This window comes from Capra hircus, chromosome 5 (genome assembly GCF_001704415.2).
Source record: "Capra hircus breed San Clemente chromosome 5, ASM170441v1, whole genome shotgun sequence".
NCBI lineage: Eukaryota > Metazoa > Chordata > Mammalia > Artiodactyla > Bovidae > Capra > Capra hircus.
In genome coordinates, this window is record NC_030812.1 from 81,374,808 (window position 1) to 81,398,413 (window position 23,606).

General features: G+C 41.7%; 1 protein-coding gene across 1 annotated transcript in view; it reads left to right on the forward strand.

Moving 5' to 3' along the window:
• The window catches only part of TM7SF3 (transmembrane 7 superfamily member 3), a 45,167-nt gene continuing 27,281 nt past the window's right edge, over window positions 5,721–23,606 (forward strand). The window contains exons 1-3 of the mRNA XM_018048381.1: window positions 5,721–6,011; window positions 17,555–17,709; window positions 21,682–21,832. Of these exons, the coding sequence (XP_017903870.1) occupies window positions 5,921–6,011; window positions 17,555–17,709; window positions 21,682–21,832 (397 nt within the window). The 5' untranslated portion in view covers window positions 5,721–5,920. The remainder of the gene's footprint in view (window positions 6,012–17,554; window positions 17,710–21,681; window positions 21,833–23,606) is intronic.

Consider the following 23,606-nt stretch of genomic DNA (forward strand, 5'->3'; position numbering starts at 1 on the left):
TTGGGAAGAGCCCCTGGAGAAAGAAATGGCAACCCACTCAAGAATTCCTGCCTGAAGAATCCCATGGACAGAGGAGCCTGGTGGGCTACAGTCCATGAGATCACAAAGAGTCCGACACAACTAAGTGACTAACGTTGTCTTTTAAACACAATTTTGGTAAGTACGTTCTGTTAAGCTTTATATTATTAAAAGTTTCAAATATACACAAAAGTAAAGAGAATAGTATAGATAACACTCATGTACCCATCATCCAGCTTCACTTTTTTTTAATCAACTTCAGAGAAGGCAATGGCACCCCACTCCAGTACTCTTGCCTGGAAAATCTCATGGATGGTGGAGCCTGGAAGGCTGTAGTCCATGGGGTCACTGAGGGTCGGACACGACTGAGCGACTTCATTTTACTTTTCACTTTCACTTTTCACTTTCATGCATTGGAGAAGGAAATGGCAATCCACTCCAGTGTCCTTGCCTGGAGAATCCCAGGGACAGGGGAGCCTGGTTGGCTGCCGTCTATGGGGTCGCACAGAGTCAGACACTACTCAAGTGACTTAGCAGCAGCATAGCCTATCTTGTAGTATTTTAATTTGTTTAATCTGTAATAACATTTTTTCAGAAAAAGAAAACTTTAACAGTTCTTTAACTTGACATTCTAGACCCTTAACTACCTTTATTAACTATTCAGTCAGAATTTATTTAACTTCTAAACTGTTCCAAGGACTGTGCTGAAATACTGTAAGCATTTGCTATAGTAGATTACTTGCAATTCCCTATAGATGCTCTGCTGTTTCACACGCCTGTGAACATCATATAAGACACATTAATTCTCTTTTCCAGTATGAAAAGCCCACACTTCATTCCTACCTTGATTTTGTTCCCTTGTTGATCATCCATTTAGCCTTAAACCTCACTTTAAACAGTTTATTTTTTGATAATACATTTCCTGAAACCCTAAAGTAAGTTAATTGCTCCCAATCTTTACCACAATTGTTCCTTGTACTTCTGTTATTACACTTAGCAAATTGAGGTTTAATTATTCATACATGACTCTCATTCACCCACCACCATTAGCTACTTGTGAGCAGGAAACATATTTTAATTGTTTCCATATTTCTAATACCTAGCACCTAGCATTTAGCCTGACACATAGAAGCCACTGAATGCGTATTTATAGACTAAGTGAATGAATTTCCTAGCATAATGATTTCCATATAAATTAGTAAATAAACATTTATTGAATTTAATTTAATAAACACAGTCCAAAGAATGTAACCAGCAGGAAAAACAAAAGTATTAAAAAATACAGAGCTAAGGTAAGTTTAGAGTGAGATAGTATAGGAACTTCCCTGGTGGTCCAGTGGCCAAGACTCCATGCTTCCAATGCAGGGAGCCTGGGTTTGATCCCCGGTCAGTAAACTAGATCCCACAGCCACAGTGGAGATTCTGCATGTGGCAACTAAGACCTGGAGCATTCAAATTAAAAAAAAATTTCTTTTTTAAAGAATGAGATAGGATAAATGGGAGAGCTTCACATAGAACCTTTTCTGCCTTTCCCCTGAAATTCAATTCCCATCTCCATCCAAATGTCTTCAGTTCAGTTCAGTTCAGTTCAGTCACTCAGTCGCGTCCAGCTCTTTTCGATCCCATGGACTGCAGCAAGCCAGGCTTCCCTGTCCATCACCAACTCCCGGAGCTTGCTCAAACTCATGCCCATCGAGTCAGTGATGCCATCCAACCATCTCATCCTCTGTTGTCCCCTTCTCCTCCTGTCTTCAATCTTCCCCCGCATCTTGCATTTTGTCAAAAATCTAGGATAAATTGCCCACCTTCCTTCCTTTTCTAAACTTTAAGCAGTCCTTAAGGCTCTAGTTATCTATTTCTTGGATTTGTGTTTGGTTTCAGTTCTTAGGAATAAAATCTCATCTGCAAAGCTGCTGGGCCCATTTGCTTCACAGGTTGCCAGTGGAACTCTGACATGAGCAAGGAACCTCAGCCAATAGTCTTCCCAAGCTGTTACAGTATTCCAGAGCCAAGGTAATGAGATCCTCTTCTGCTTACTGACACATTTGTCATCATCTGTCTTCTGCAGATACGGGGAACTGCAATGCAAAAATGTGGAGAAGGGAGAATAGGGTTAGTTCAGGGAAGTGAAACTAATTCAGCATGGCCAGCACACAGGAATTGAGTTGCACCAAGAACCTGGAAAGCTGGATGGGCACTACATCATGAAAAATATGTCATTCTCAGGAATATGGACTGTTACCCTGAATGATTTTACCAGAAAACCTTCAGAACAGTATCTTTAAAAAAAATTATTTTCTTAATCAAAAGCTATATACATTCATAGAACATTTTACAAAGGACAGAGAAAATCATTCTTTTAAAAAAAATTAGTTAACTAATTTTGGTTGTGCTGGGTCTTTGTTGCTGTGCACAGGCTTTTTCTAGTTGTGACTAGTGGAGGCAACTCTCTAGTTGTGGTACATGGGCTTCTCATTGCAGTGGCTTCTCTTTGCAGCACAGTCTCTGCTCTAGGGCTTGTGGATTTCAGTAGTTGTGGCACATGAGATTAGTCATTGTGACACACAGGCATAGTTGCCCTGAGGCATGTGGAATTTTCCCAGACCAGAGATCGAACCAGTGTCCCCTGCATTGGCAGGTAGATTCTTTACCACTGGACCACCAGGGAAGTCTGAGAAAATTATTTTTAATTCAATCACCTGGAGATAATCTATTTTAAACATTGTGATAATGTTCTTTCAAACTTTCTGACATATAAACATGAATGCATATCAAAAAGAAAACAAATAAAGCTTATACTATATATATATATATATATTTTATTGCTTTTTAACTTGTCTTTGCATAAACATTTCCTGATCAATCAGTTGCCTTTTAAAGCATGATTTTTGATGGGCTACACAGTATTCTATCACATGGATGCATTACAGGTTATTTAATTACTTCCTTATTGTTGGGGATTTAGGCTGTTTTCATTCTTTTTGCTATAGTAAATAGCACCTTAAACAGTTTTGTACACTATATATATAAAATTTTTATACATATTTACATACTTAAATCTAAAAGTGTAATTATCACACTAAAGCTATGAGTATTTTTAAGATTTTTGATGCAGCTTATGCTATAAAAAGGTGTATAAAATTACACTGTCACTAGTTCCATCATAGAATGTCTTCTCAAATCTTTCATCCACACTCAAAGTTCTTGTTCTTTTGAAATATTTGCAGCTTAGTTTCTTGACTTGATTTTGTATGTATGTTTGTTACTAGTAAATTTGAACTTATTTTTCATGTATTTTTTGGGCATTTGTGTTTCTTTTATTTTTTTAAGATTCCCTATTCAGATTGTTTGCTAACTTTAATTTTGGCCATCAACTTGATCATATTGTTTATGGTGTTTTTGACTTTAATTAAAAATGTTAAGTAGCCAAATCTACCAATCTTTTTCTTTATGGCTTCCTCCTTTGCTTTTTTGCTTAGTAAGTTCCTCCACTTTCATGCTGCCAGATTCCAAGAGATTTTGGCTTAAATAAATTCTTAAAAGAGTGGGAGATCTGAGATATATAATTTAGTTTTTGGTTATGCTGGGTCTTCATTACTTCTAGCCATCTCTTCCTAGTTTTGAAGAGTGGGAGCTACACTCTAATCGTGGTGTGCAGGCTTTTCATTGTGGTGGCTCTCCCCTGGTTGAGCACAGGTTTCAGTAGTTGCAGCACCGTGAGCTCAGAAGTTCTGGCTCTCCCGCTCTAGAGCGTGGACTCTGCAGTTGTGGTACATGGGCTTAGTCACAGCTTTAGAATCCTCCTGGACCAGGGATGGAACCCATGTCTCCTGCATTGGCAGGCAGACTCTCATCCACTGTGCCATCAGAGAAGTCCCAGTTTTTTAAAACACATTTATTTCCTCTAGCTCTTTTAAGATCTTGTGACAATGTGAGAGTTGTAATCCTCCCTCCCTGAAGCAGTTAATCAGTTATCAGACAGTTTATTGCATGCTCCATCGGTGGATTCAAAGCTACTCTTATAATCGCTCCTATCATCCTCTTGGTATTTCATCTATTGAGAGTTACTGGAATGAGGACAGTAATAAAAACCATAGGAATAAACAGTAGTACCGCAGCTGTGAACATTTAGACCAGGCAGAGGCAGGACAGAAAAAGACTTGTGCCTGTTAATATTATGGTAATTGCTATAGGTTTTTAGTTTGCTGCTGCTGCTGCTGCTGCTAAGTCACTTCAGTCGTGTCCAACTCTGTGCGACCCCATAGAGGGCAGCCCACCAGGCTCCGCCATCCCTGGGATTTTCCAGGCAAGGACACTGGAGTGGGTTGCCATTTCCTTCTCCAATGCATGAAAGTGGAAAGCGAAAAGTGAAAGTGAAGTCACTCAGTCGTGTCCAACTCTTCGTGACCCCATGGACTGCAGCCCACCACGCTCCTCCGTCCTTGGGATTTTCCAGGCAAGAGTACTGGAGTGGGGTGCCATTGCCTTCTCCCGGTTTTTACTTTAGCAGTGGATTAACCAAATATGTAATTTTCAACATGATTGTTCATTGAAATACATAACTGAAAAACTAAGTGAAGTCGCTTAGGAGTGGGTTGCCATTTCCTTCTCCAGGGGATCCTCTTGACCCCAGAATCGAACCCGGGTTTCCTGCATTCTAGGCTTTACTGTCTTAGCCACCATGGAAATCCTCAAAAAAGTGAAAGAGCAGGAAAAATAAAGGAGGGCTTTTGCTGCTAAGTCGCTTCAGTTGTGTACGACTCTGTGCAACTCCATAGGCGGGGGCCCACTGTCTCTGGGATTCTCTAGGCAAGAACACTGGAGTGGGTTGCCATTTCCTTCTCCAATGCATGAAAGTGAAAAGCGAAAGTGAAGTCGCTCAGTCGTGCCCTACTCTTAGCGACCCCATGGACTGCAGCCTATCAGGCTCCTCCGTCCATGGGATTTTCCAGGCAAGAGTACTGGAGTGGGGTGCCATTGCCTTCTCAGTAAAGCAGGGCCTTCTTCCCCAAATAACTTTGAATCTATAAACCTAATTCCACCATTGTCTCGCGAGCCATTTAATCACATGGACCATTGTTCTTTAAACAGCCCTCGGGTATAAAATTTGAGAGGAAGTTCAGATGTAGGTCTCGAGTCTTCGAGGATATTTCGCTTGGAGAAAACGAAACCTCAGTTTTAAACGTGGCGCTCATCATTATCGCAATAAGTACTACAGACACTGCATCGCCCCCACATTTTCATACTAACCTCTCCCTGGCGGCTAAGGCAATTGCGACAGGGAGAAACGATCATCTCTAGCGTTTTGAGCACCAGATTCCTCTTTTTTTCCCTTTTGCAAAGGACCGTTAAACGTGGTACCGGGAGACGTTAGGCCGCAAAAGAAAGGTTTATTTTTTTTCCTCGAACGGTGGCTTTCGTAAGTGCAAAGATACCAAAGTTGAGAGACACAGGTTACACCAGAGAACTTCCTGGGGTCGCCGATGCCCCCGGGGTGGGAGTCTGAGAAACTCAGCCAGCCGAACCGAGGCTCGCGCTGCCGGGACAAGCCCCTTGATCCCGCGCGGCTCCCGGCCCCGCCACGGCCCGCCCTTGGCCCCGGCCCGCCCTTGGCCCCGGCCCGCCCTTGGCCCCGGCCCGCCCTTGGCCCCGGCAGCCCCGACCCAGGCCCCGGCCCAGGCCCCGCCCCCAAGGCCCAGCTGCCGTGACGTGAAGGTCGGGAGGAGGTGCGAGGCCGCGCAGCGGAGCTTATTGCCGGAACTGGAACGGTCTGCTGGGCCCCCGGCGCGCGGGCTCTTCGGGGCTGGCAGGTGTGCAGCGAGTGCATCTGGGAAGTGATGGCGCCAGGCGCGGGCGACCCGGGGTAGCGCTGGCGAGACGGCGGGGCCCGGCCCGGGCAGCGATGGGGCTCCTTCGCCTGCTGCTTATTGTGGTGCTGGCTTCGGTAACCCCGGCGGCCGGCGGAGCTGAGATCGTCGGAAACTCCAGCGAGGGTAAGGTCGGGGGCGCCTGACTTTGCAACCCAAACTTGGTCTTGCATTTATTGCAGGGTCAAATCCGCCCTGGGGTCAGTCCACTCCGCGGGGGAGGCCGTGCGTTCAGAACTGGCAGGAATGGATCGAGGTACTTTCCTGCAGGAGGCAAGTCCTATTGGCTAAGAAGGCCCTACTGTCAACCTCCTAATCTATACTGGGGAAATGGGAAGAGATAGGAAACCCGCTTGTTCAGACACATTATTCTCTCCCTTAGGGCGTAGCCATGTTTGCAGGTTTAATTTAACACCGTAAAACACCCGCTTGCTCGCAAGTGGCTCATTTGAACCTCTGGACTGCGAAGCTTGATAAAGCCAAGCTGCAGCGGTTCTTGTAACTCCCCCAATCTAGATGCTTTTCAAATTCCTTATCCTCGGCGGAGTTTCAGAGGAAAAGTGAACAGAATGGGACTTCAGCTCATAGGTCATGTGCTTGGTGAATAGATCTTAGCACTAGTTGGTGTTTTGTTAATGTAAACTGTAAAAAGCACTAATTGTACCAAGCTGATAATCATGTGCTTTTCGGTGTCGTGAGGTCAAGCGTATTTTGGTTATGTATTGAGCTTAAGAGACTAGTAGTTCTGAAACATAACATTTTCTGAATAATGTGATTGTGCTTCTCATCTGTGAAACGCTCTGTGCAAACTGAATCCTAGAATTTTTGCCTAGGACTTAAGACCAAAGCTGAAAAGGGCAATTATACTTTTGAAAAAGAAAAAAAAAAAAGCCTTGTTTCTAACAGGGCACTCGCATTCACTGCGTGCAGTGTGTGCCAGGTGCTTTTCATGGCAGTGTTGTTTACACCTCACAACCCTATGAGATAATAACTGTCCTTCACTGGTGGAGGATGAAACAGACCCGGGATGATGCTCACTACTGGAGTAAACAGCTCAGTGGGGCACAGGTAGCTATGAACCCCTGTGTCATGTAAATTTCATGGTCCTCCCCTTCTACAAAGCTGCCCTCCAATGAGAGTGCTGTATTTAGTATGGTGCTTTACCCTTAATTCTTCTCTGCATTCTTATTCCTTGAGATAGAATCTCTTCTCCCTTCCTCATCAGGCCAGCTCCATTCTTCCAAGGAGAAGAGTCTGAGAGATTAGAGTGTGCAAATGATCAGACTCGTGAAGTAATTTGAGAAATTAATGTTTTTCAGATGCTGTTTCTCACCTCCTTTCTGTGATTACAGCACTAGCATTTCCTCAGCCACGTTATTCTTCTGCCCTTGCATCAGTATTGTTTTTCTGGGTAGAAGGGCAACATGTGGGAACTTGACTGCTAAACAGTAATGAAACCTGATATTCTCCACATCTGTCGGGTAGAGATCGGAGTAGGAATTAACAGAGACACTTCAGCACTTGCCTGATCCTCCTGGAAAATGGCTGGATTGCTATTGAGAGATTCTGATAACTTGAGTGAAGTGAGTGAGTGGAAGTCGCTCAGTCGTATAGTCCATGGAATTCTCCAAGTCAGAATACTGGAGTGGGTAGCCTTTCCCTTCTCCAGGGGATCTTCCCAACCCAGGGATCTAGCCCAGGTCTCCCGAGTTGCAGGCGGATTCTTTACAGCTGAGCCACCAGGGAGCAAGTGCCATAAGTTAGAAGAATTTACCCATTTTATAGCAGGATAAGCTAACCTGACACCTTGTGTGGTGGTTTAGAAGCTAAGGGAAATTTTAAAGGTGGCAGATTGAGTTTGTAGAATGTCTGAGGATGGTGACCAGTGGGGCACAGGAGATGAATCATACATCTAAACAGTTTTCCCTTCTTTTGGAGTCCCGGTTCCCTGCTCCCCTTAACACTTTTAATTCAGTATTATTTCAGGTTCATATCCAGTAACTCACATGGAACTTACCCAGTAATTGGAGTTTAGCATCGTGCCCTTTGAACCTTCTCAAGTGCCTCTCAGGCCACTTGTGTAGTTGGTTGCAAGTGTTCTCTTTCTCTCAAAAGTGTGTATATGTTTGTGTTTCTTTTCATCTTTTAGGGCTAATGAAAATTCATAAGAAGGTATCAGTGAGAAATTGGGAGGGCAGTTGAATGCCAGCCAGCTCAAGTGGCTGAACTATTTTTAATACTCCATCTGAAGAGAATTATGAAGTGTTGACAGATCTCTCCTACAATTTGTTGTGTTAAAGCACAAACGTAAAGAGATGTGTTTTAGTAAAATAGTAAAAAGGAAAAGTTGGAAAATGTTAAGCTTGCGCATTTAGGTTCTGATTGAGAAAGAAAAGGAAAATATTGGGACTAGGCAGCTCCTTTTAGAATGGTATTATTGGAAAGAAGGCATTCCCAGGTGGCTCAGTGGTAAAGAATCCACCTGCAATGCAGGGGACGTGAGTTCAATCCCTGGGTCAGGGAGATCCCCTGGAAGAGGAAATGGCAAGCCACTCCAGTATTCTTGTCTGGGAAATCCCATGGACAGAGGAGCCTGGTGGGCTGCAGCCAATAGCGTTGCAAAGTCAGACATGATTGAGCCACTGAGTACACACACACATTTTTTTTTTTTTTCACACACACATATTGAAAAGAAAAAATGACTCTGGGTAGGAATGGAGGAAGACTATGAAAACAGAAAAGGATCTCCTGCTGTGGGTTAGATGGCAAAAAACATTTTTGGCAGAAAAGGCAGAGGTACTGCTTTTTAAAGAGCTACAACCCGAGTGCTCTGTCTCCTGGTAGCCATTTGCCTGTAACATCCTTTGATGTGCCGTCTTTCCCACCCACCCCCAAGTCATAAGACCTAAATATCCCTCATAAAATGTTTCTGATGCATCCTTTTCCAGACGACTTTGAGGTGCAGTGAGTTCCTGTTAACCTCTCCAGGGTGTGTTTTGTATGCGTGTCTTCTTTTGCCATATATGTTTTTATGAGTAGTGATTGAATGCAGTTTCTGCCAAGCAGGGTTGTTAAAGTTGTCTTGACTTTCAGTGTGTTTCCCTGCCACGCTATGGAAGTCACTTTCTCAATGCTGTTTATAATGGATGTGCTGGGCATTTATCTGTGTTAGACCTCTTCTTTTCACTAGTGTATTTGTAACAGAACCATACTGACTGCCTGCATATTTTTTTTTCTTGGTGACTACATGAACCTCTGAAACATTGGAAAGCTAATGGAAGTTAATAATGATGTTTTGTTGTGCAGTATTGGATAGTTTACAAATATTTTTCCCATTTGATACTTTTAGCAGCCATTTGATGTATACAGTACAGTTGCCTGCATTTTACCATGAAGGAACTGAGGTCCAGAGGAAATAATTACTTGCCCAAGGTCACAAAATTCAGTCATCATTTACCAAACACTTATGTGCCAGTCAGTTGCCTGGGACTGTTTGAGGCCCTGGAATATCAAATATGACAAAGCCCTGCAAGTCAGGGCTCAAACCATAATTGGTTTATTTAACATGCAACCTTCTATAAAAATTGTGAAATGGCTGTTGGATTGCCTGTGTAATGCCGCCAAAGAATTTTCACAGAGAAGTTCAAGGTAACTAAGGATAGGAAAAAATATAATTATCCTTCCCTAATTCATCAAGCATTGTGTTAGGAGTTCTCACACCTGGCAGAACATTAGAATCACCTAGAGTGCCTTGAAAAAAAGGCATGTTGATGAAGAGACAACTAGAAATTGAAATATAAAATAAAAAGCAAGTTTATAATACCATCAAGAAATATTAAATATTTAGATGATTATAATGGAATATGGAACAGTCTCTACACAGAAAACTATACAATGTTCTTGAGATAAATTAAGAAACTTAATAGAGGGATATCTCAAAATCACAGAAGAATCCTGCATTATAAAGATATCATTTCTTCCTAAATTAATACTTTCAGTGCCATCCCAATCAAATTTCTACAGGTTTTAGTTTTGTTATGTGAAAATTGACAAGTTGCTTTCTAACATTTATGTGGAAATGAAAAAGGGCCAAAAATAGTCAAGACAGTCTTAAAGAGGAAGAACAAATTTGGGGCAGAAATTAAGACTGTGATATTGATGTTAGGATAGGCAAATGGACCAATGGTACAAAGTTAGGAGTTCAGAAACCCTCACCTTGTCACTTGACCTATGTCAGAGGTGGAATTTCTGAGCAGTAGGAAAACTACTTTCAACAAAATCTGTGTCAGCAGGATATTCCTGTGGGAAATGAACCTTGGCTCTAGCCTCACACCCTATGTAAAAATCAGCTTCAGGTTGATTTTAGACTTCAATGTGAAAGGTAGAACAAAGTTCCAGAGGTTAACATGGGGAATGTATCTTTATGATCTTGTATTATGTTGGCAGATAATTCTTTAAAATAATAAAGGAAAAACTTGAGAAACGGGACTACATTAAAACAAAAACTTCTGTTCATCTCAAGGTAACAGGAGAGTGAAAAGACAAGCTATAAGAGTGGAGAAGATATTTGCAACATGTTTGAAAGAATACTCATATCAGTGATGTCTACAGAGTTCCTAAAATTCAGTAAGGACAGACGATCCAGTTTTTCACATGGGCAAAAGGCTTGAATAGACTCTTTCATTGGAGAAGAAAATGGCAACCTACTCCAGTATTCTTGTCTGGGAAATCCCATGGACACAGGAGCCTGGTGGGCTACAGTGATGAGGTCACAAAGAGTTGGACACAACTGAGGGACCAAACAACAAGACCCTTTCACAGAGAGGATATTTAAATAGCCAATAAGTAAAACAAACTATTCTTACCAAGTGTTGGTGAGCATCTTGGATTACTGAAATGCTCTCTCACGGATTGATAGGGGTCAAAATTGGCAAAAAGATGTTGGATAACTCGGAGAGTACCTACTAAAATTGAACATAAGTAAACCCTGTAACCTGATAATTCTACTCATAGGTTCTCCTTATAGAAATGTGTACATGTACACCAAAAGATACTTACCAGAATGCCTAAATGGAGTTATTTATAATTACTCCAAACTAGAAATAATCGAAATGTTCATTAACTGAATAGATAAATACATTGTGGTACATTTATTTCGTGAAGTATACAACAATGGAAGTGAGTGAATAGTGGTTACTACAGCAACTGGGATGAATCTCACAAATAAAATGTTGATTTTTAAAAAGCTAGACATAAAAGAATTCATGCCATACGAGTCTGTTAAATTAAATTTCCAAAAGAGCCCATCTGTGGTTTTAGAAGTGAGGATCACGGTTACCTCTGGGAAGGAGGGACGAGACAGTGACTGGAAGGAGAGGTTAGAATGCTGTTTCTTGACCTGGTTGTGTAAACTTTGTGCCCTTATCTGCATGCATTTATTATAATAAATATTTGCTTTGTAATTAATACTTGGGCCCTAACCCCAAGGATTTTGATTTAACTGATCTGGAGAGGGACCCAGGCAACAATATCTTTAAAAAAGCACCTTCAGATAATTGTAATGTACAGCTTAAAATTGCTTTCTAATAAGGACACCTCATGAGTACTATAGAAAATATGAAAAACAGGAAACGTGTAAAGAAAATATTATTTAAATTATACACCAGAGAGACATGCTTTTAATACCCCTACTTACTTGTCAAGTGCCTGGTTTGTTAAATATTTAACCAGTTTGTTAAATGTAGTGTCTCTCCCCTTTGTTCTCCGGCTTCTGCTTGGTTCTTGCCAGAGGCATTTGACTGGGGGAAGAGGATTGGTGAGGCATCATCTTCCTTTTGGAAGCTTTTGGAAATCTGGAAAGTAATAGATGAAAGTTGTAATTGTTTCTGAAATGCTACGTGTTTTTCTTGAAGAAGTCAGAAGCAAGGGCTGTCACTTACTGTTTTGGTCCTGGTCATTATATTTCCTCACAGAAGCTGTTTGTTTTCATTTCTCATTTTCTTAAGGAGAACAAGACTTCTTAGGTATTTTAACCATTTAGGATTGAAGGTGATCTGCTACACTGTCACAGCAAAAACCTTCTCAAGTAGGTTTATTGCTGATATACACACATATATGTAGTGTATATATATATATATATATATATATATAGGTAAAATATATATACAGTGATTTTATTTCTTGCGCTTCCCAGGTGGCTCAGCGGTAAAGTATCTATTTGCAATGCAGGAGATGCAGAAAACCTGGGTTCGATACCTGAGTCTGATTCCTGGGTTGGCAAGATTCCCTGGAGCGGGAAATGGCAACCCACTCCAGTTTTCTTGGCTGGAAAATCCTATGGACAGAGGAGCTTTGTGGATCTATGCTGTTACAAAAGACTTAGTGACTATACAACAGCAAAATTTTGTTTCTTATTTCTTATTCATGCTGGAATGGTAACAGCATAGATATTTATTAATAAGGGATTGGTTGGGGACTTCTTGGCATTCCAGTGGTTAAGACTTTGCCTTCCAGTGCAGCAGTATGGGTTTGATCCTTGGTTGGGCAGCTAAGATCTCACATGCCTCTTGACCATAAAAACCAAAACATGAAACAGAAGCAGTATTGTTACAAATTCAATAAAGACTTTTAAAATGGTTCGCATCAAAAAATAATAAAAGACTGGTTGAATAATCATGGTGACATAGAATGTAATATTTTATAACCTTTAAACTAGTAAAACTAGGATTGTCTGTTGATGTGGAAAGATATCTAAGATCTAGAAGATGGGCTATGCCAAGACATATTTGTGTTTTTCTTTTTCCCATTTACATGGAGATGCTTATGCTGGTATCTCCTAAGTCCTGAAAGATTATACCAATCTGTTAATAGTAAGTTTTTCCTGCACAGTGTACTTGCTGGAGAAATTAACTTTCTCTACATTTCTTGCATTTTTGTTGTTGTGTCCGACTCTTTGCGACTCCATGGACTGCAGCACACCAGGCTTCCCTGTCCATCACCAACTCCTGGAGCTTGCTCAAACTCATGCCCACTGAGTCGGTGATGCCATCCAATTGTCTCATCCTCTGTCATCCCCTTCTCCTTTTGCCTTCAGTCTTTCTCAGCATCAGGGTCTTTTCTAGTGAGTCAGTTCTTCGCATCATGTCTCCAAAGTATTGGGGCTTCAGCTTCAGCATCCATCCTTCCAATGAATATTCAGGGTTGATTTCCTTTAGAATTGACTGGTTTGATGTCCTTACATTCCAAGGGACTTTCAAGAGTCTTCTCCAGCACCACAGTTCGAAGGCATCAATTCTTTGGCACTCAGCGATTTTTATTATCCAACTCTCACATCCATACATTACTACTGAAAAAAAATCATAGTTTTGACTATACACACCTTTGTTGGCAAAGTAATGTCTGTGCTTTTTAATACGCTGTCTAGGTTTGTCATAGCTTTTCTTCCAAAGAGCAAGCATCTTTTAATTTCATGGCTGCAGTCACCATCTGCAGTGATTTTGGAGCCCAAGAAAATAAAGTCTCTCACTATTTCCATTCTTTCCCCATCTATTTGCCATGAAGTGATGGCATGACCTTATTTTTAAATATGATCAGCCTTTTTAAATATGGTTATATATGATCTGAGAAAATATTACCATTCTGAGGGAAAAACATAACAAGTGACGGAAGTATTGAGAGTGTCACCTTTTTATGTAGGTTGGCTGTGTCCCTATTTTATAAGTTTCAGATGAAGAGTTAAGGTAGAACTTGTGTTTCGAGTGCCATCAAAGAAGGACATTTTCTCCAAATTGTGCATTTTCTTTCTGGTAAGAACACCTCATGATCACTATAGAAGTTTTATAAACAATGAAATGTGTAAAGAAAAACTGAGGGAATTCTCTGATGGTCTAGTGGTTAGAACTCTGCACTTTCAATGGGGAGGGCCCATGTTCAGTCCCTGTTGTGGAACTAAGATCACATAGTCAAAAAAGAAAAGAAAAATCAGTTAGCATACATTCCCAGAAATACCTACTTTTATTACCTCTAGTTATTTTGTTAAGTTACCAGTTGTTTAGTAATATATTTTCATTTCTATGGTTGTGTCTTTCCCTACTGTCTTTTAAATCACTGGAAGTTTTTGCTTCTCCAAGTATTTCTGAGTTGTGATAGATTAAGGAAAGGTTAAGAAAACCAAGATTTCACTAGTTGATAGCATCAATCTCTTTTAGGGTTTGTAAAGGTTATAAATGGTTTTTCCAGTAGTCATGTATGGATGTGAGAGTTGGACTCTAAAGAAAGCTGAGCACAGAAGAATTGATGCTTTTGAACTGTGGTGTTGGAAAAGACTCTTGAGAGTCCCTTGGACTGCAAGGAGATCCAACCAGTCCATTCTAAAGGAGACCAGTCCTGAATATTCATTGGAAGGACAGATGCTGAAGCTGAAACTCCAATCCTTTGGCCACCTGATGCGAAGAGCTGACTCACTGGAAAAGACCCTGATGCTGGGAAAGATTGAAGACAGGAGGAGAAAGGGACAACAGAGGATGGGATAGTTGGATGGCATCACCAACTCGATGGACATGAGTTTGTGCAAGCTCTGAGAGTTGGTGATGGACAGGGAAGCCTGGCGTGCTGCAGTCCATGGGGCCACAAAGAGTTGGACATGACTGAGCAACTGAACTAACTGAAAGGTTCTACAGAGTATTTTGATTCAAGGCTCATGTAATGGGAGACAGACATAAAGATTATCAAAAGAATTTCCAAGACAGGCTTAGGGGCAAATTTAAGTGTTAAGTGATAATAACCTTCATGAATTTGCTTACATCAGTTTTGGTCACAATACCCAAGAGGCAGAGTGACTAGCTCAGCAGAATACTTAAATAAATATCTGTCAAATAGAGAAAAGGGTGGCGAGGCTCTGAAAACACAAGAACTGAAAATGTAACTCGAAAATGCAGGCCGGTAAATGAACTGAGTGCTCTTGACAGTTCAAGGATGGAAATCTAAGTAATTCCTAGGAAAACAAACTGATCCTGCTCTTTAGTTTTGCAGACTAGAATTTATGGATAGTTTTAAGACTTGGAAGATGGCAGATAGATGAAACCAAAATTAAAGTGCAAAACATGAAAGGTTTTTAGGGCCATTTACTGAGATCCAGTTAATTGTATACATAATTTTGGTTTCCTTGTAAAGTAATCTGGAGACGGAAATGGCAACCCGCTCCAGTGTTATTGCCTGGGAAATCCCATGGACAGTGGGCTACCATCCATGGGGTCACAAAGGGTTGGACGTGACTTAGAGACTGAGCACAATAGAGTAACCATGGCGATGGGAAGGCCTGGGATATATTAAAGTGCTTGCCTTACTCCCTTTAAAAAACAAAACAGGAAACTCGCCACTTTTTCCAGACTTCCGTTGATTCTAGTAGTCACTTCTTAATATTTTTACCTCTATTTGGGCTGGAGTTCTGTTCCACATAAAAGATGAAATGTCTTTCTTGTCACATAAATAAGAAATACACCACATTCATTAAAATTTTCTCTGGATTTTTAGAAATTAAATTGTAACCACAAATAACCTTTTGTCTTCAGTTAAAAAATAAAGTTACAATGGTACTATCGAGAATAACTTTTATTCTAGGCTTCCCAGGTGGCTCAGTGTCTGCTAAGCAGGAGACATGGGTTCGATTCCTGGGTTGGGAAGATCTTCTGAGGAAGGAAATGGCAACCCACTCCCGTATTTTTGCCTGGGAAATCCCATGGACAGAGGAATCTGATGGGCTACAGTCCAGGGGTTTGCAAAGAGTTGGACTCAACTTAGGGACTGAACAATAGCAACAAAAACCTTTATTCTCACCCACTATTTATATGTTCTGTTTGGCTTTCTTGGTTAGCTTTTCTTAATAGTCTTTCTTTTTTATAATCATCCAGATGGAGTACTTGTGTTAACAACAAAAACAGCAGGAAGTATTGAAAAAGTTCGTTTTACTTGGAAATGGTACGTAAGAATGAGTTAGAAAGTTATTTAGTGTCTGAAGTGTTTCTTTCAGCTCCAACTGACTCAAATTTCTTTCTTAAAAAAAAAAAAGATTGTTCCACTCTAAGATTCTGGTGAATATAATCTTTACCTCATCGACTCCTTTTCATTTATATTAAATTGAAATCTTTTTGTTTATTTTTAGACTCGGACACCCAAGCCTGCTTATGTAATGCTTGCGAACTCTGCTGTTTATGCAGAGATACACTGACTCTAGGGCAGAGGGTAAGATGGGAACCCAGAACCACACAGAAATCAAAGCAGCCTATTTAGTGGATTCCTTGAGAATTAGGTTGGAAAAGGAATGAAGTGGTGAGCAGCTACAAGAAAGCCACACAGAGTGAATGAAATACAGCCAGACAGTGGAGGCAGGTCGGCAGGTGGGAAAGCCTAGAGGAGGTGTTGGAAAACTTGTTATAACCTACCTTTTATGTGGACTCTGAACTTGATCCTTCTGCAAACAAACAAAAAACTCGTTGAAGTCCTGTTTTTCATGAAGTACCTGGTGTGGACACTCAATACACATTTTTGCCCACGTTGATGGGCAAAAATTTACAAGCTGGGTAATATAGTCCTATTAGACAGATGAAGAAATTGAGGTTTAAGGGAAGTAAGTAACTTTTCTGAGATCACGTAGCTAGTAAAGGGTGGGATAAAACGAAAGCCAGATGCGTGTCTCTCAGTTCAGTTCAGTCACTCAGTCGTGTCCGACTCTTTGTGACCCCATGAATCGCAGCACGCCAGGCCTCCCTGTCCATCACCAACTCCCAGAGTTCACTCAGACTCACTCCATCAAGTCGGTAATGCCATCCAGCCATCTCATCTTCTGTCTTCCCCTTCTCCTGCCCCCAATCCCTCCCAGCATCAGAGTCTTTTCCAATGAGTCACTCTTCGCATGAGGTGGCCAAAGTACTGGAGTTTCAGCTTTACTATCATTCCTTCCAAAGAAATCCCAGGACTGATCACCTCTAGGATGGACTGGTTGGATCTCCTTGCAGTCCAAGGGACTTTCAAGAGTCTTCTCCAGCACCACAGTTCAAAAGCATCAGTTCTTCAGCGCTCAGCTTTCTTCACAGTCCAACTCTCACATCCATACATGACCACTGGAAAAACCATAGCCCTGACTAGATGGACCTTTGTTAGCAAAGTAATGTCTCTGCTTTTCAATATGCTATCTAGGTTGGTCATAACTTTCCTTCCAAGGAGTAAGCGTCTTTTAATTTCTGGACTGATTTCAGAATATATTGTTTAGTACCAGTGCATTTACAACTGGTACTAACTCATGAGGGTTGTTAATCCTTAAATTCAGGGATTCTGTTCTGAATAGAGTTCTTATTGCTGCTCTGGGCTCTGGAAGCCAAGCACCTTGAACATCCTGTGTTTGCATCTTTGGAAATACCTTTCTTCCCCTCCAGTTCTCAATTCCACCCTTTCCAGATGAGTAGTCACCTTGGGTGGGGGTGGGGGGAGGTTTATGAGGGCGTGGGGGGTTGCTGCTTCTACCTTTTGAGCTTCATTGTCCTCATTAGTGAATAGAGCGCAACAGTTTTTTCTGAGGACTAAATTAATCTTGCATGTGTGTTTAAGTATACAATTCCTGCAAATTGGTTACAGAGAGGTATGAATGTTAAAATGAAACATTTCTCCCCTTGTAGGTCTTCTGGAATTTTCTGTGGGGAAATTTAGATACCTGGAGCTCAAGAAGCCCTTTCCAGAGGAAGCTATTTTGCGTCATATTTCCAGCAATGTCACTTTTGTTATTTTCCAAATACACTCACAGTATCAGAATACAACAATTTCTTTTTCTGAGGTAAGTACAAAGAATTACTTCCATAAAAGCCATTTCCACAGTTTGGTATTTAGTGTGAGCATTAGAAATTAATGCCTCTTGGAGGTGGGAGGGGGGTTCATGTTTGGGAACGCATGTAAGAATTAAAGATTTTAAAATTAAAAAAAAAAGAAAAATACACGAACCCCAGTCTTCATTGTAGCACTATTTACAATGGCCACAATATGGGAGCAACCAAAATGTCCATCTACAGATAAGTGAATAAAAAAGTTGTGGTACATAAAAAAAAAAATAAATTAATGCCTCTTTATGTGTTAAACTTTTAAAAGATCAAGATTGAGTCCTGTCAAGTTAGTAATTTAGGCTGGCTAGGAAGTGAATATTTCAGGCCTTTCTTGAATGGTGACCTTTGACCTAAAAGAGGGGTGATGCTGCTGAGTTTGGCGGGGGTGGCTTGTACCAAATGTCTCCTGCCTACAGTTAAGCTTTCCCCATATTTCCCACCTTTTCTTTTTCTTAACCCTACTGGGTCCTTAGTGATTTTTTACCTGAGAATACATTTTAATGGATTTCTGTGGTCTTTTAGCCATTTAGCCTTAAAGTTTACTAAGACACCTAATAGGATCAGCTTTATTCTTTAGAGTTTCATTGAAAGAAAAGAATCTTAACTCTTAGTTTAACCAGAGCAGTGCTGTGCTCCCAGCAGCATTTGGGACCCTCTTACAGAGGTCCTCACTAAACCCCCGAGCCTCAACCACATCTCTGGGAAGTTTTCAAATATCCTGAATCAGCTGAAGCCATTAAGGCTTTGCCATTTCTGCTACCCTTTATAGATCCACTTATTTTTGGTCCATGTGACCCCTTAGACTAATACATGAATTTCACTCTGTATGAAGTTGTGCTGCATTTTTATCTGTCCTCAGCCTACCTCCTGGCTTCCCTTGTAGCTCAGAATCCCCATGGACAGAGGAGCCTGGCAGGCTACAGCCCATGGGGTCGCAAAGAGTCTGACACGACTGAGAAACTCAGCACAGCACAAGCCTACCTTCTAATATTCTGGAATTTGCTAAACGAAGCTGTCTTCGTCCAGTCTCTATATATTTTCTGGACATTGGTCATTGTATCTTTCACACTAAGTGTTTTATAATTTTTGTTCCTGCCTTCCTGCCCCTACCACAAAAGTTTTGAAGATGTGTGTGTTTATGTGTGTGTGTGTAGTGGTTTGATAGACTAGACATGGGGGCTTTCCTGCTGGCTCTGTGGTAAAGAATCCTGCTAACGCAAGAGACGTGAGTTCAGTCCCTGATTCAGGAAGATCCCGCACGCCATGGAGCACAACTAAGCCCGTGCGCCACAACTGTTGAGCCTGTGCTCTAGAGCTCGGGAGCCGCAGCTAGTGAGCCCATGTGCTGCCGCTGCTGCAGCCCGAGCACCCTGGAGCTGGTGCTCTGCCGCAAGAGAAGCCACCAGCACGAGACGCCTGTGCACTGCAGCTAGAGAGTAGTCCCTGCTCGCCACAAGTAGAGAAAAGCCCGTGCAGCAGTGAAGACCCAGCACAGCCAAAAAGTAATAGACTAGAAGTGGAAGGGCTTAATCGAGGAAAAGAGGAAAGAATAAGTTCTACTAGTTGAAGATATAATAGTGTATATGACCCATTCATTGATTTTGCGGGAGTTCTTTGCAGCCAGAGCAGAAATCAAAGCATGTTGAATTTCATAACTTTCTTGAAGGAAAAAACATTCGCATTCTTCAGGGGGAAGCCACGTTTTTTTAATGGGACTAAATTCAAAGGGAAACTTTCTATTCAGGCACTTACCTAGGAGACACCGTAAAATGGCACATAGATGATTTCCTTCTTAATAACATCACAGCAAAAGACAACGTTTGAAGGAAGAGATGGGATGGAGAAAAAACATGCAGTTATATTTATTGCATGCCCAGTGTGTGCTAGGCCAGTGATCCTTGAGCTCCTGGGGCCAAAGACTTGGTGTCTGCTGAAATTGTGGACTCTCTACCTGGCAGAATGTATGACTACATCTGTATAATTTCATGGGGGTCTCTGGAAATGCATTGAGCCTCCTAGTGAGGACCCCTCGCATTTGATTTTCCATGTAGGTAATTTAATTCTTAGAACAGTTTGTCCAAGTAGTCCTAATGTTTGTCTCTACTTTTGAGGAAACGGAGGTTAGGTGAAGGGGTACCTGCGTGACTGATGTGACAAGAGTGGCCTGGATGAGCAGCATCTTGGGTCTCAGTTTTCATGCAGAAAGGATCTTGGTTATCCTTAAAGATAACCGTGTTCCTTTCCTGGGCTGCCTTTAGTTCTCGCTATATTTATACTGCTGAGAAGATGACAACCAGAACGGTGCATAATTCTAGGAGGGAGCGGTCTGCATGAAGAGAGCTGTTTCTGTTGTAACTTCCTGACGACTTGTGGCATCTTGGAGTTTTGGGGTCATCTTGGCAGTGAGTTAGTTCTTTGAAACTTTTGACCCTTTAGTTCCTTGGTCATTCTCTCTTACGCTTGTCAAATTGAAACCCACGTGGCACTTTTTTCTTCCATTTCCTTCTTGTTCAGTTGCTCAGTCGTGTTTGACTCTTTGTAGCCCTCCAGGCTTCCCTGTCCTTCACTATCTGCCAAAGTTTGCTCAAACTCATGTCCATCGAGTAGGTGATGTCATCTAACCGTCTCATCCTCTGTTGCCCCCTTCTCCTCTTGCCCTCAATCTTTCCCAGCATCAGGGTCTTTTCCTTAACTTTAAGGAAACACTCTGAATCTACTACCTCTCAACTTTAGTACTTTGTTATTCAAAAAGCTTTCCCAGCCGATGGAGGGAGGGGATGAGAGAGTATGGGGGTGTAAGGAAGAGTAAGAACAGGGCACAAAGAAGATGATCTCTGTGTTCACTATCTTGGTCTTGGTGATGGTTTCCCAGGTGCCTGCATTTATCAAAACATATATTGGTATACTCTATGTGTAATTTATAATCTGTAAATTATAACTCTGTTTTTTAGAAAACTTTTCAAGGACCAAACTCTTTGGGGGCAGAGCTTCTATTTTTTATCTTGGTAGTGGTCAAGTTAATTTGTATATCAGGACCACAAATGGAGGCCACTCTAGTGACTTGGTCCATGTCACAAATCTAAGCCTAAGACTGCACTTACAGGGAATGCCTGTCAAGGAAACCTAACTTATACCGATCACAATCCTCCAGCTCAGCTTAGCCAGCTCACTTTACCCTAGAAAATAGGACTTGCTCGTCTTCTGACTAAATCCCAACCTCCTAACCGAGCATGCTCTTCTAATGCTCTAAAAAGCTAGTTCATGCCCTACATCCCTTGGGAAGCATGCACCACATCTAGTGAGGCACTGTCCTCCCCCAGTCCATCAGTGGTGTTCCGTTGAATAAAGGACATCAGACTTGTTACTAAATTGTTTTGTTTTTGTCATTTCCATGAAAGTCCTTAACCCAGTAGTCTTAGTACTTGAAATGTGTGCTAAGTCAATTCAGTCTTGTCTGACTCTTTGTGACCCCATGGACTGTACCCCGCTAGGCTCTTCTGTCTATGGAATTCTCCAGGCAAGAATACTAGAGTGGGTTGCCATCCCTTCCTCCAGGGGATCCTCCCGACCAGGGATCGAACCCCCATCTCTTATGTCTCCTACATTGGCAGGCAAGTTTTTACCACTAGCAACACCCACAAAGCCAAGTACTTGACATAGTAAATTCTAACTGAAGAGACTGAAAAGCTTGGGAATGTTATTGTGTATCTGCTATTCCTGGTCAAAGAGTGTATATTTTAAATAATTCCTCCATGTATATTTGTGGGCACATGCACATAGAGGTGAAAATAATTCTTTAATCATCTAAGGAAAGTCGTTTTTACTCCTTTTTGGTTTTGAGAAGCTTTGGAATAGGGCATGCACGCTACATTCACTCTGGCATTGAAGCACTTTGTTCAACTGCAATGACTCTTCTTTCCTCGTTGCAGACTCTCCTTCCTAATGCCTCGGTGACGGGCACTGACAAAGGACTGGTTTCCATTCTTAGACCAGAGCAGAGTATGTGCACTTGGCACTTGGAGACATTAGACCCTGAGCCTGTCCAAAATGTGGCCATTCCACTGTCCTACTCGGAAAGCGGTAACCTTTCTATCATCAACTCCTTATTACTGTCCAGAATGCAGGACTTGTGGGTGAGAATTTAGAGATAACTATAGTCCTATTAAAAGTGTTTATTATAAGTATAGTTCTTCAAATTAGAAAGGTTTTAACAGCGGGGGAGTCAGAGAATTAGCATGATGAGTGAAAGCCCCGAAAGGGACTAGGATTAGAAGAACACATATATTCATTTGGAAAACACTGAAGGAGCCCTTGGAGGAACTGTAACAGAAAGACATGTCAAGAGGAGAGGTTGATTCATGTTGATGTATGGCCGAGACCAGCGCAATTATCCTTCAATTGAAAATAAATAAATTTTAAAAAAGCAATTATCCTTCGATTGAAAATAAATAAATTTTTTAAAAAAAGACAAGACATGGTTCTCACACATTAGTTGATGGTTCTAGGTCAAGGAAGGTGTGGGAGAAGAATAGGGTATTTGGAGGATGGTGGACAGTGGGTGTGGCTGGAGCCAGAGTGGGAAGGTCCTGGTATATAATGTGAGGTCTGCATTCTTTGCTGAGGCAGCATAGAGACTTTTGAAGCAGAGGAATGACCTGATGCCTTTCCTCTCTTAGAAGGTTAACCCTAGAAGCAATGTGGGGAGTGGGTTGGAGGGGGCATAGCAGAGTCAAGACAACACAACTTTCAGGACTCAAAATGAGAAATGAAGATCTGAACAGAGGCCCTGAGAAGGCGGTGGAGAGGACAGGCTGGATTTGAGAAATTTGGAATATGGAATTACAAGATACAATGACCAGTGGTTATGGATTGTTAAAAGTGGGGAGCACAGATTTCCCATTTGGCCAGCTGGGAGATGATCAGAATAGTGATCAGATGGGGTGTTTGTGGTGCTGGATGTTCTAGGTGGTTGGGATGGGGTTAGATGGTGACTTCAGTTTGGCACATCAACTCTGAGACACTTGTAGGACATCTGGATGGACTTGCATAGTAGGCAGCTGAAAATAAGGACCTAGGCTGGAGGAGTGGGGTTAGACATCCAACTGGACAGCTGAATAGCTGTTAGTAAAGTCATGGAAGTGAGTGAGGTCATCCAGGCATGAACTTAGAGATTTAGGGAGGAAAATTATAGCAAATAATTTCCTAGTGTGTTGAGGTCCTTTAATGATCCAGAACCTGGTGGTCTGAAGTAGACGATAAGAAAGTAAAAGAGAGAAAGAGGCTCATATTCCTGGGTTTACGCAGAAAACCAATAAAGCTCTTGGCATAGAGCTTGCATCACTCATGAAGGTACTGGGCGCCCTCTCGAGGGGGTGAAGGCACAGTGCGCCTTCTCAAAAGGGTCTTAGAAGCCCAGGCAGGAGAGTGAGCATGATGGGTTTCTACACTCCAGAGAAGAGAGAGAGAGAGAGAGAGAGGGAGGGAGAGAAAGAAAGAAAGACACAGGGACCCAAGCTCTGATGGAACAAGGGTGTTTTGTTCAACATAGTGTGGGTATATATACTGTCTTACAAGGTAGCTATTTTCAGCAAAGATAAAAATCAAAAGTCCAGACTTACAAATTATCAAGGAAACGTAAGGTAATCCATATCAAAGAGAGATGATTGTAAATAATCACTTTTACCGTGTGGTTCATAAAAAGGAAGAGGGTTGTAAATAGTTACTTATCACCATATGGAGCTAACAAAGGAAATGCGTGCATTCCTCAGCCCCCGGAGCGGTTTGCCAACTCCTCTTAATTCCTGAATATTCAGGAATTAATAAGGGACAGCGGATTCATGACAGACCCCAAACA